This window comes from Mesocricetus auratus, unplaced genomic scaffold (assembly GCF_017639785.1).
Source record: "Mesocricetus auratus isolate SY011 unplaced genomic scaffold, BCM_Maur_2.0 Super-Scaffold_100055, whole genome shotgun sequence".
Lineage (NCBI taxonomy): Eukaryota > Metazoa > Chordata > Mammalia > Rodentia > Cricetidae > Mesocricetus > Mesocricetus auratus.
The window spans coordinates 4,330,074-4,342,095 of record NW_024429232.1 but is presented as its reverse complement, the minus strand read 5'-3'; the positions used below and the strand labels follow the sequence as shown (position 1 = coordinate 4,342,095).

The following is a 12,022-nucleotide window of genomic DNA, read 5'->3' as shown; positions in this document are numbered from 1 at the left end:
TTAACCAAGATGTAACTGCCTCGCCCACAGTCAGGTTTCCTGAGAACAAAGACCAAGGCTGTTACTCTATCCTCAGCCTCTTGATCATGTCTGCAGAGGAGGCTGAGTCTCACCTGGCTGGCTGGCTCACCTCTCTTAGGGCTATAGCCCAACTGGGCCTGTTTGCCTGCCCAGCGTACCCTCTGATGTCCCAGTCCCATTTGTCCTTCTCAGTCTGAGGACCTTGGTGCCTGTGCGCAGTTTGAGAGCAGTCGGCAGAACCGCAGTGCAGTGCCCAGCTCCAGCTGCGTCTTCCCCACATTCACGCTGCGCAAGCCCTCCTCGGAGACTGACATCGAGAACTGGGCCTCCAAGCACTTCAACAAGCACACACAGGGCCTCTTCCGGAGAAAGGTGTCCATAGCCAACATGTTGGCCTGGAGCAGCGAGTCCATCAAGAAGCCCATGATCGTGACCAGTGACCGGCATGTGAAGAAAGAGGCCTGTGAGATTTTCAAGCTAATCCAAATGTACATGGGTGACCGACGGGCCAAGGCAGACCCGCTGCACGTGGCCCTGGAGATTGCCACCAAAGGCTGGAGCGCACAGGGCTTACGAGATGAGCTGTATATCCAGCTATGCCGACAAACTACAGAGAACTTCCGCCTGGAGAGCCTGGCCCGGGGCTGGGAGCTCATGGCCATCTGCCTGGCCTTCTTCCCACCTACCCCCAAGTTCCATTCCTACCTAGAGGGCTATATCTACCGGCATATGGATCCCGTTAATGACACCAAAGGTAGGTCCAGCGTGTGGGGCCCCCAGCACCTCAGCTTTGCTGCTGCTGAGGTAAGGACTATGGAGAGGGCTCCTAGCCATGCTGGGTAGCACTGGCCAGTTCCAAGAAGATATACAGTCCCCTGGAAGACCCTAGATCCCTGTTTCCTCTGGCTGCTCCAAACCTACTAGGGCCAGGCAATGTTAAGCTCCTGTACCCTTGTTACACTCAGTTTTGTTATCTTGTGGTAAGAGAAGGTGCCCAGAGAAGCTCAGGTCGTTTTCTGTGTGGGATCTGGGCCAAGGGTCTAAGCAAGGAAAAATGTGGTGACCAGGATGTATCACCAAGCTCCAACCCACAGGCCCATCACAGATAAGTCTGTGAATTCAGCCAGCTAGTGGGCGTTGTGAGCCAAGTTGCCCTGTGAGGTCAGAAGGTGATACTGTCACAGATCACCTGCTTACCCATGGCTGTGTAAGGCCAAGTACAAGGTCCCCAGAGATATGGCAGGGTTCTATCAGCTGGGCAGTTGGTCTGAGCCCTGGGCTAGTTAGAGTGGGCACAAAGTAGAACTTAGGTAGCTATATGGCCGGCCATCTTCCAGCTCAACATTGGAAGTGTCTGTGGAATATAAACACAGAATTCATGTCTAGCTGTACCCACATGCTCAGACACACACATGCTTGCAAGCTAGGTCACAGGGTACTCTACATTGCTCCTCAGAGGAAAAGAGTCTATCTTGGGCCCTTGTCCCTGGCGAGTTCTGGGAAAGCAGTTTTCACAGTGGTGCGGGGCCAGTGTGTACACACAATGACAGAGTAGAAGCTTCCTGGCTGGGGCAGGCTCCTAGAGAAGATGTGCAGAGCATAGGTGCCGTGTGTGCCTCAGCCTCCTGTGAGTGGAAGTTTGAGCCCATGTGGTTTCTGCCCCAGGCATGCGTTTTTGGTGTAGGTGTAGCCTGGCCCTTACTCTCTGTACACTGAGGCCCAGAAGCAGCTTGGGGCTACTACTATAGGCCTTAGTGGGGGGCTCTCCAGTCTCAGGTCCTCTTAAACCTTTCTAAGAGTAGGGAATCCTAGGAGCTGTGTGTGTTCTCATAGATCACTTCCTTGTCCTTTTCTGAGGGGCCTTCCAGTTTGTTTGAGCTACAGCTATGAAAATGGGTCTCCACTGCCTAGCATGGTGTGAGACCCACAGTGCACTACAAGAGTGTACTTGAGTGAGCCAGTGAGCAAATGAGGACTTGGGAGATGGTCAGAGGCCTAGCAATCCCCAGGTCAGCCAGCCAGGAAGAATGTAACCGGGCTGATTCTGTAGGCCTCCTGATGCTGCCCCTCACTCAGAAGTGTCTGTGGATGCCTCTTTTCCAGTGTGTTATACCCCTCGTATCTTGGCTTACACAAGAGAAGGAAATGGATTTAGTCTGGGGGCTGGGGCTTGACAGCACCCCATATAAGGCCCATAAAGCCTCACCTCTGGACTCTGAATGGTGAGCTGCCCACTGGTGGCTTGCATCCAGGGTGTGGGGCCTGGACTGCTCTCACTGTCAACACTTTCATCTCCATCCCTGGGTTGCCTCAGGCTTGCCTGTGTGTAGCTTTGCTTGGCTTGAAGCCTGGAAAGACCTTTACATACAAGCTGACCATCCTTTTTCCCAGGCATGAACAGCAGTGTTCGAGAACATGGGTCCTAGCCAGGCACCTATAATGCTAGCACTTAGGAGGCAGAAAGAGTCTGGAAACTTTTTGTTGTTGTTGTTTCTGATTTTTCAAGGCAGGGTCTCTCTGTGTAGCCCTGGCTGTCCTGGAACTCAGAGATTCTCCTGCCTGTGTCTCAAAGAGTGCTGGGATTAAAGTCATGTGCCACCACCATCTGGCTGCTACTCCATATTTTTTTAAGTAATTTGTTTATTTTTATTTTATGTGCATTCGTGTTTTGCCTACATGTATGTCTGTGTGATCTATACTGGATCTCCTGGAACTGGAGTTATAGACAGTTGTAAGCTGCCATGTGGGTGCTGGGAATTGAACCTGGGTCCTCTGGAAGAATAGCCAGTTCTCCTAACCTCTGACCCATATATATCTCCAGCTCCTGATACTCTGTTTTTTGTTTGTTTGTTTTTTCTGAGACAAGATTTCTCTGTGGCTTTGGAGGCTGTCCTGGAAGTCGCTCTAGAGACCAGGGTGGCCTTGAACTCACAGAGATCCACCTGCCTCTGCCTCCCGAGTGCTGGGATTAAAGGCATGCACCACCATCGCCTGGCACTACTCCATATTTTTAAGAAAGACTTTCCAGTATCTCGCTAAAGTTGGCAAAAGTTGTCTATGGTGGTACATGGCTATAATTCAGCACTTGGAAGGCTAAGACGAGATCACATAATGACTCTAACATAGTTAAAAGCTACATGGCAAGACACATTCTCAAAAACAACAACACATAAACAGGGTCTAGGAAGGTGACTCCATGGTTGAGAGTGTTTAGTGCTCTTGCAGGAAACCCGTTTGCTTCCCAGCACCCACATTTGGTGGCTCACAACCAACTACAGCTCCAGTCCCAGCGCATCTGATGCCTCTCGCTTCTGGACACGCACACCCACATGAGCATACACCACACACACACACACACACACACAGGCACATACGACACACGCGCACACTCACACACAGAGCATATACCACACACACATGAACATATACCACACACGGGCACACACACACACACACACATGAACATATACCACACACGGGCACGCACACACACACATGAGCATATACCACACACGGGCACACACTTTTAAATAAAAGTCTTTAAAATTAGACCTTGTCTTAGTTATCGTTCTGCTGTGAAGAGACACCATGAGCAGGACAACTCTTAAAAGGAAAGCATCTCCATGCTCCCTGTCACCCTGACAACGGAGTGAACCTCTAAAACTGTGATTAGTGAAGAAGAACGTGTTGGAGAACCTCCCACCAGTTTGTGACAGATCTGAAGTAATCAAGTCTGGTCTGCGTGACGCACATGGTAATCTGCGAGCATCACACAGGTCCCAGAAACAATCCTACTCAAAAGCAAGTTGGTTTTCCTCAAAGTTGGAAATGCTAGTCAGTAAAGAAAGGGAGGGCTTTCTTGAATAGTGCAGAGAAAAACTGGACTTTCAAACACAAAAGAAATTAACTTCAACCTTCACTTTGCACTGTATGAAAAATTAACTTAAAATGGGTCCTAACCCAGACAAGCATGGCGGCACACTCCTTTAATCCCAGCACTCGAGAGACAGAGGGAGATGGATCTCTAGGACAGCCTGATCTACTGAGGGAATTCCAGGACAGCTAAGACTACATAGAGACACCTTGTCTGAAAAGAATTAAAAAAAAAAAAAAAAAGATGAACCAAAGCATAAAACCCCAAACTATAAAACTTCTAACATAGGAGAAAATCTTTGTCTCCTTGGGTAAGGCAGTGACTTTTACATAATACCAAGAACACTGTCTTCTGATCGAACTATAAAAATTAAATATCCAGTGAGATATTGTTAAGAGAATGAGAAGCTTATGTGCACCTCAGGGTAGAGCATGTGAGTCTCTGGCTCAGTCCTCAGCATCTCTCCCCTAAAAGAGGACTGACAAAGAACAGAAGCTGTGTCGACTGAGCTACGCGGTGATGGGTTAAAGTGTAATTATTAGTGTGAGCTCACATGTACATACAGAAGTGTTTATAGATATGTATGTGTAAATAGCGGTTTATGGACATGTATTTGCTTGCTCTGTCAGCTGAGAGGCCCTTAGAAGTAAATATATCTCAAGAGCAACAAGCACACCTAATACCGATTGTTTTGATTTCTAAATATAATTTTCCATTAAAGAAACCATAGTCCTGGGGCTGGAGGAATGGCTCAGCAGTTAAGAGCACTGGCTGCTCTTCCAGAGGGTTCTGAGTTCAATTCGCAGCAACTACATGGTGGCTCCCAACTATCTACAATAGGATCTGGTGCCCTCTTCTGGAATGCAGTTGTATATGCAGACAGAAAAATAAGTAAATTTGGCCGGACGGTAGTGGTGCACCCCTTTAGTCCCAGTACTAAGGAGGTAGAGGCAGGAGGATCTCTGTGAGTTAGAGGCCAGCATGGTCTACAGAGCAAATTCCAGGACAGCCTCCAGAGCTACAAAGAAACCCAAATGAATAAATAAATAAATAAATAAATAAATAAATAAATAAATAAATTTTTTGTTTTTTCGAGACAGGGTTTCTCTGTAGTTTTAGAGGCTGTCCTGGAACTCTGCCTCCCGAGTGCTGGGATTAAAGGCGTGCGCCACCAACGCCCGGCTTAAATAAATAAATTTAAGAAAAAAAAAGTAACTACTACTTAAAGAAAAAGAAAGAAACCATGGTCCTTTTTAAAATGGCTAATTTCACCCTGGTGTAGGGAATGTAGATGTGCTGGGATGCTGGCCCATGTCTGTAGTCCCAGCACAGACAAGGCTTGAAGCTGGAGCATCTTGAGTTTGACGTCAGCCCTGAATTATACAGCAAGGGCTCAAAATTTCAAGACCTCAGAAATTAAAGGGCTGAAGTTATAGGTCAGTGCAAAACAATTGCCTGGTTTCACAAAGCTCTGGGTTCAGTCCCAGCACCCAAAATAAATAAAAAGGAAATATAGCCATGCCTGGTAGCGTAGTCTTAGATCAGCTACACGGGGTGCCAAGGCAACATCAAGAGTTGAAGGCCAGCTCTGCCAATTTAAATAAGATCATGGCTCAAAAAGTAGGAGGTCAGATGGTGGTGGCACACGCCATTAATCCCAGCACTCGGGGGCCAGAGGCAGGTGGATTTCTGAGTTCGAGGCTAGCCTAGTCTACTGAGTGAGTTCCCAGACAACTAGAGTTACACAGAGAAACCTTGTTGTGAAAAAACAAAACCAAAAGAAAAAAAAAGTAAAAGGCTGGACAGTGGTGGCACACACACAAATAAACCCTGTCTCAAAAAAATAAAACCAAGTAAAAGAAGGCCAAACCTGTCAGTCAGTGTTAGAGTACCTGCCTAGCACGCACTGAAGCTCTTCGTTCAATCACCAATATTGACAATAGAGGCATAGGGAGAGAGAGAGAATGGGAGCTCTTCAGAACATGAGCCAACTGTGGCAAAGTTTAAACCAAAGTTTAGCTGCGCATTGGTGGAGCACACCTTTAGTCCCAGCACTCGGGAGGCAGAGGCAGGTGGATCTCTATGAGTTCGAGGCCAGCCTGGTCTACAAGATTGAGCTCCAGTACAGCCTCCAAAGCCACAGAGAAACCCTGTCTCCGGGAATATATATATATATATATATATATATATGCACGTTCCTTCCTCATGACTGACTTGCAAAGAATACACGTGAGGGAGCTGGGGGAGAAGGTAATTCCACAGGCTTGACCTCAGCCAGGCGTCAGTCAGTCACCATTTCTGTTGGGTCTGTGGACCAAACACCAGCTAAGGAGCCCATGCTCAAACTTTGTGTCAGCCAGAGAAGTGTGAGACAGTGGCACCATACCTCCCCCTCGCCAGTGTCGTCCTTAGGGCTCTGGTCATGCAACTCTAGAAAGGTCCCAGCACCTCACACTGGCCTGTGTGTACAGCTTGATGGGGACAGGCCCCAGCAGGCCCAGGCGCCTTCTTGCCACCAAGTGTAGGAACCACATGGGCAGTGGTTCTTGCTTGTGTCCGGTGGTCCTCACAGTTCTGTTTGCTCCCCAGTGACACAGCACATAAAAGAGCTTCTGGAAAGGAACAGTAAGAAGAAGTCCAAACTGAGAAAGAAACCCAAGCCTTATGTTGAAGAGCCAGATGGTAGGGCGTCTGCGCCTGGGCGCTGCCTCTGCACCGCTCTGCTCTCCAGCCATGGCCGCCTGGCCTTCTCTCTAACCGCTTCTGGGCTGGGGGAGGGACACTAACCTCAGGCCTGGGGACTCCCAAGCAAGCAGAAACTGGAGGTCTAGGGTGCCAAAATGACCCTAGAGAAATGGTGCATGCCCTGCACCTCTTCTGGCAGTACCCAGGACAACCCACAGCTTGCTTCTTGGTGGACTAACCAGTGAAGGCCTGGAGTCACTCCTCAGGTGAGTGAGTGGGCCTGACGCTGGGGTGAGGCTCACAGGTGCAGGAGATGGCTGTCCTGTGGCGCTCCTCCCTAGCCCTGTCCTCTAGCCTAGTGCCTCTTGGGGCAGGGGAGCCCACCCAGGTATGCTCAGGGAATCTTCCCCCTCCCATGGTGGCCCCAGCAAAGCCTTCTGAAGCCCAGAGTTTCTCTGCCTTCCTCCTCCAGCCTCCTCCTCACTCTTCCCAAGGCCTGTCTCAGGACCGCTCTGCGATCTCCCTATGTAGAGCTCGGTTCAGCGCTGCCACTCCCTCACAGGGCCTCAGGGCAGCCCTGGTCTTCCTGCACCAGCTTAGTCTAGAGCTGCTCCCACCAGCTGCCGTTCAGGGTTTGAAACCCGTCTCCTGCTCTCTGCTCTTCTTCATAAACTCTTGCCCACTGTGTGCTGCCCACTGGAGCTGAGGGACAGGGCTGGGGAGCTTTCTGGAGATAAGCATTGTTTAGAACAAACCGGGCCAGCAGGAAGCTGCAGAGCATGGTGGGCTTTTCTGGCTAGGCCAGGATGACATCTGTAAGGCTGGAAATTTGTCCTTGCTCAGGACCTCCCAGGCTGTCCTACTATGCTCAGACTGCTCATGGGGATAGTAGTAGAAAGAGTCATAAGGCCCAGCTCGCCTAATAACTGGAGGCATAGGAGCTGCATGGATACCCACCATCTGTGAGTCGGGGCCAACAAGGTTAGGGGTCAAGTTCCTGTGGAGAGGAACTGGGCAGAGCCTTGCAGCTGAGACTATGTCAGGAAGAGAATCAGGAGCATTCGTTCCCTGGACCACACAGAGTAAGCAATAGCAGATACAAGAAGCCTTGGGCACACCCAGCAGTCTTTGAGGCTTATAGCCTACCCAGACTCCTGCTATAATAGTAAGAACCTGGAATGCTGCTCTTCCAAGTCTATGGTAAGCAGCTCCTCACACGTAAAACTTTACCTGCAGCCTGGTAGAGGTCTATCCAAGGTTCAGCAAGACTAGATTAGGGGTCCAGGGCAGACCTCTTACAAGTAAAGGTCTCTGAAATGGCAGTGACCCTGCATGATCTTCTCTAGACACTCAGAAGTCACTACCCCTTCTTATACCCCAGCCTCAGTCCTGGTTCACCTGCGGCCACAACACCAGCAGCTGCCTGCTTACCACTGGCTCCCAGTCTCCCAGCACGACCAATCTCAGGCACCTAGGAGACAGCTGTTACCTCAGTCTCCCTCCTGTAGGCAAACTGAAGCACACTACTATCTGGGAAGTGGCTGAAGTAGGCTTATTCTGGTCTGAGCAAGTGTCAGATGAGATGTCCTCCCTCTGGGAGGACTGGGTGGGCAGAATAGGAGGCGGCAGGCTTGCGTGCCTTCCATGACTCTCATCGCTGAGCTGAGTCAGGCGGGGGACTTAAGCACTCTCCGTCCTTACAAGCCATCCTGAAGGGCAGGAGCCTGGGGTAGAGGCTGCCGTACTGTACAGGTGGCTGAGGACAAAAAGATCATCTCCCAGGGTCTGTGGATCCCTTGGGCAGATTCTCTGAAACGTAAATGTCTATGGAATTGATAATCATTTTTGGGTACAAAAAAATCTCCTTACAGATGTGAATAAAACTTTTGTGATAAAGGGTTCTCATGGTTCAAAATATACTTATGGCATAAATATATATATATATATAATAATCTAAGGACCTCTCCAAGACCTCAGGTGTCCATAAAAAAAAAAAACCTGTCTCCTTTTAAAGGCAGAGGTATTTCCAGTCACAGGATTCATTGACCCCAGCAGGTAGCAAGCTGGGGTCACAGGGGCAGGGCCTTCCAAGGGAGGGGTGTCCATTTTCTAGAAGCATGGTCACAGGGGCAGGGCCTTCCAAGGGAGGGGTATCCATTTTCTAGAAGCATGTGGCCGGTGGCTGATCTGTCCATGGCACCTCTTGGCATTTTCCATCATCTGCTCCCTCCTCGTTTGCTGAGACCAGGTGGGTGGCAGCTGACATCATCTTCCATTCATAGCAGGCTAGTGTATCTATCTACCAACACCCAGTGTCTCTAACTCTGCGGCAGGGGTGAGTCCCGGAAAGCTCCCCACCTTGGTGACGAAGCCATGCCCCAGCCCTGCCATTATCTTACTCTCGGTTAGGTAGAGCGCTGGCACGGAGCACTGGCATCTTCTACAAGCTGCTGTCTTTCACTAAGTGCCAAGCCTTGGCCGCTCTCTTCCTGACATTCTGTCCCCAGCCTCCCTCCCTCCCTAAGGAAGCCAGGGCTGCTGGAGAACAGCCTTTGCCCCAGTGCTGACCAAAAGCACCAAATGCCTCATCCAGAAGCCTCTTCCGCTGGGACCGGGGAGGACCAGAGGCCTTGCTAGGGTCACCTAAGGAGGAAAGGAAGTAGGGTGTGAAGGCCTTGGACCCAGGGTGTGCTCTTTCTTGCCTATGACTCCTTCCAGGGAAGCAGCTTTGCTCCCAACTTGCTTTTCCTAGGTGGCTTTAGGAAGGCTGGCAAAGGGATTTCTACTACCCTAGCTCCTAGAGGTGGGGGAGGTGCCCGTTGCCTCTGCTCTTGGGTCTCTGCTCTAAAGGACTGTGCTTCGGAGAGTATGAGCTACTGTGTAGCTCAGGGGTGGGTGAGAGGTTGGTCATATCCCAGAACCCCTACGGTTGCTATTCTTAGCCCCTGTGTCCTACAAGTCCACATCAGGCTGACTGCCACCCTTTCTCTTCCAGGGGTAGCAATAAGCACCTATGCGAAGTACTGTTACCACAAGCTGCAGAAGGCGGCCCTGACTGGGGCCAAGAAGGTACAGACGCTTCTGGGGGACTCAGGGTAGGGCAAATGATTCACCTGCAGAACACACAGAAGCCTGACGGAGGGACAGTGAGGCTCCGGAGAGCGTTGGCTGGCAGAGTGCCCCAGCCTATGTTAGTGAGTGGCTAGGAAGCCTTACACCTGTGCTCCAGTCTTTGTCTTCGCGGGCCCCTGACTATGCCTGGGCCTCCAGCTGGGGCGCACTGCATGGGTACACATGCTAGACAGGGCAACTGGTAACCTACCCGAGTAAGGTGCTCCATCCACCTGGCCATACCCAGCATTCCAGAGCCTGGGAATTTGGCTACACTGCCCCCTAAGGACTCTACTTGGCATGGTGAGGTGCAGGAGACAGGCACTGCCGTATGCAAGTCTGTGCTGGGGACCCTCACCTCTCCACCGTTCTGCATACTCGTGGTTTTGGGGTGCTACAGGTGGCCTGACGGGAGACTCCTTTAGTGACTTAGTTTAGAATCTGGGTTGTCCCTGATTCTTGTTGGGCCAAGGCCCAGTTTTAGGGAGAATACATAGAAGAACCTGAGCACTGGGCTGTTTCCGCAGGGCCTGAAGAAACCTAACGTGGAGGAAATCCGCCATGCCAGGAACGCAGTATTCAGCCCGTCCATGTTTGGCAGTGCGCTGCAGGAGGTGATGAGCATGCAGAAAGAGCGCTACCCTGAGCGGCAGCTGCCCTGGGTTCAGACACGCCTCTCCGAGGAGGTGCTAGCACTCAACGGTGACCAGACGGAGGGCATCTTCAGGTGCTTTGCCACCCTCGGTTGTGGGTGGAGAAAGGGAGCACAGGAGTGTATGCACTGCCTATCCCTCATATCAGGGACCAGAAAGCCTAGAGGTCCTGCATCCAAAAGAGACAAGACAATGACCCATCCGTAGGAGGCAAGTTGGCTGTGTCACTTCCCAAAGTAGCAGCATGGCCAACCAGAGACAGCCAACAGGAGTCCAGAGTGACCTAGATACCAGTAAGAACATGATCCTTACATGACAAGAGCCTCAGAGATGGTGTGCAGCTGGCCATCATCTTGTGTGTACAGGGATGTAACAGACCCTGCCATGGGGATGGCACTTGCCTGTCAGGACCAGGGATGCCCAAGCCCCCAAAGAATAAGTAGAGAAGCCAAGGCTGCAAGTTTGGGCTTTAGTGGCCTGCAGAGGGAGACAGTTACACAGAAAAGCCTACAGAGTCCATGAAAGGAGAATGGCCCCAGGAGAATCCTACTCCACTGACCCAAGTGCGTGGGCAGGATGTCCCCAAAAGAGCATCAGAGCCCTGAGTCATCCCGCCCCACATGAGAGGACTGATCAGGCTGGTGGACCCTTGAAGCTCTCTGTCACTCCAAAGGCCAGGACTAGGGCAAGACGAGCTCCTCTAGTCTGACACTTGCCCTGTGCTCTCTAGGGTCCCTGGTGACATTGACGAGGTCAATGCCCTGAAGTTGCAAGTGGATCAGTGGAAGGTGCCCACAGGCCTGGAGGACCCCCACGTCCCTGGTGAGCTCCAAGCATACTTAGCGGCTGGGCAGGTGTTTGCCTGCATGCATATCCTAGAAAGTAGACCAGCATTCAGGCCAGGGTACCTGTCCAGTCACCCACACCCACACCCCCGTCACCCTATGCCCTCGTCACTCTGTCCTGTGGCTGCATCTCACCATCTTCTTTTGTCCCCGGAACCTACCTACAGTAGAATTCTCTTAGTGAAGTTACGTCTCCCCATCACTTCTAGATGTCCTCCTACCGTCTCCCACCCTCTCCCACCCTCTCCCGATCTCTCCCGCCCTCTGGACACGTCAGTGTTCGTGGTGTGCCCAGGGTTCTGCCCCTCCAGAGCAACCCAGCCCACAGCTCCTGGGGCGTTTTCAGGCAGCTCACCCCTTCAGCAGCTGCACACCCTTCTGAGAAGTTCTACTCTGTAGTCATTGTGGGTACACAAACACCTATACCGCCCGATGGGTCACAGCTAGCGCCTCTGAGATCTGCCTCAGTGTCGCTTAGGTTTGTACCAGGGGATGCTTTCCAGCCTGCCCCATACCCTCGCACACACTGCACACACCCAGTGTCCCTGGATGTGGCCTCTGGTGGATGCTTGGCTTGGGGGCCCCTATACCAAGACCATCTAAGACACTCTCACCCTCAGCATCGCTGCTGAAGCTGTGGTATCGGGAGCTGGAGGAGCCCTTGATTCCTCACGAATTCTATGAACAATGCATTGCGCACTACGAGAGCCCGGAAGCGGCGGTGGCCGTGGTGCACGCGCTACCGCGCATCAACCGTATGGTGCTGTGCTACCTCATTCGCTTCCTCCAGGTAGGCATGTTCTGCCCGCCACGCCACGCCACGCCAAGGCCCG

General features: G+C 51.4%; 1 protein-coding gene across 3 annotated transcripts in view; it reads left to right on the top strand.

The window, feature by feature from the left end:
• Arhgap39 (Rho GTPase activating protein 39) overlaps positions 1-12,022 on the top strand; it is a 109,235-nt gene that overhangs the window by 95,886 nt on the left and 1,327 nt on the right. For 2 of the 3 annotated variants that reach the window (XM_040736325.1, XM_040736326.1), the window contains exons 6-11: positions 214-775; positions 6,485-6,577; positions 9,576-9,649; positions 10,219-10,418; positions 11,075-11,166; positions 11,810-11,979. In XM_040736325.1, coding sequence (XP_040592259.1) covers positions 214-775; positions 6,485-6,577; positions 9,576-9,649; positions 10,219-10,418; positions 11,075-11,166; positions 11,810-11,979 — 1,191 coding nt within the window. The remainder of the gene's footprint in view (positions 1-213; positions 776-6,484; positions 6,578-9,575; positions 9,650-10,218; positions 10,419-11,074; positions 11,167-11,809; positions 11,980-12,022) is intronic. The other variant, XM_040736327.1, reaches the window with a different exon arrangement.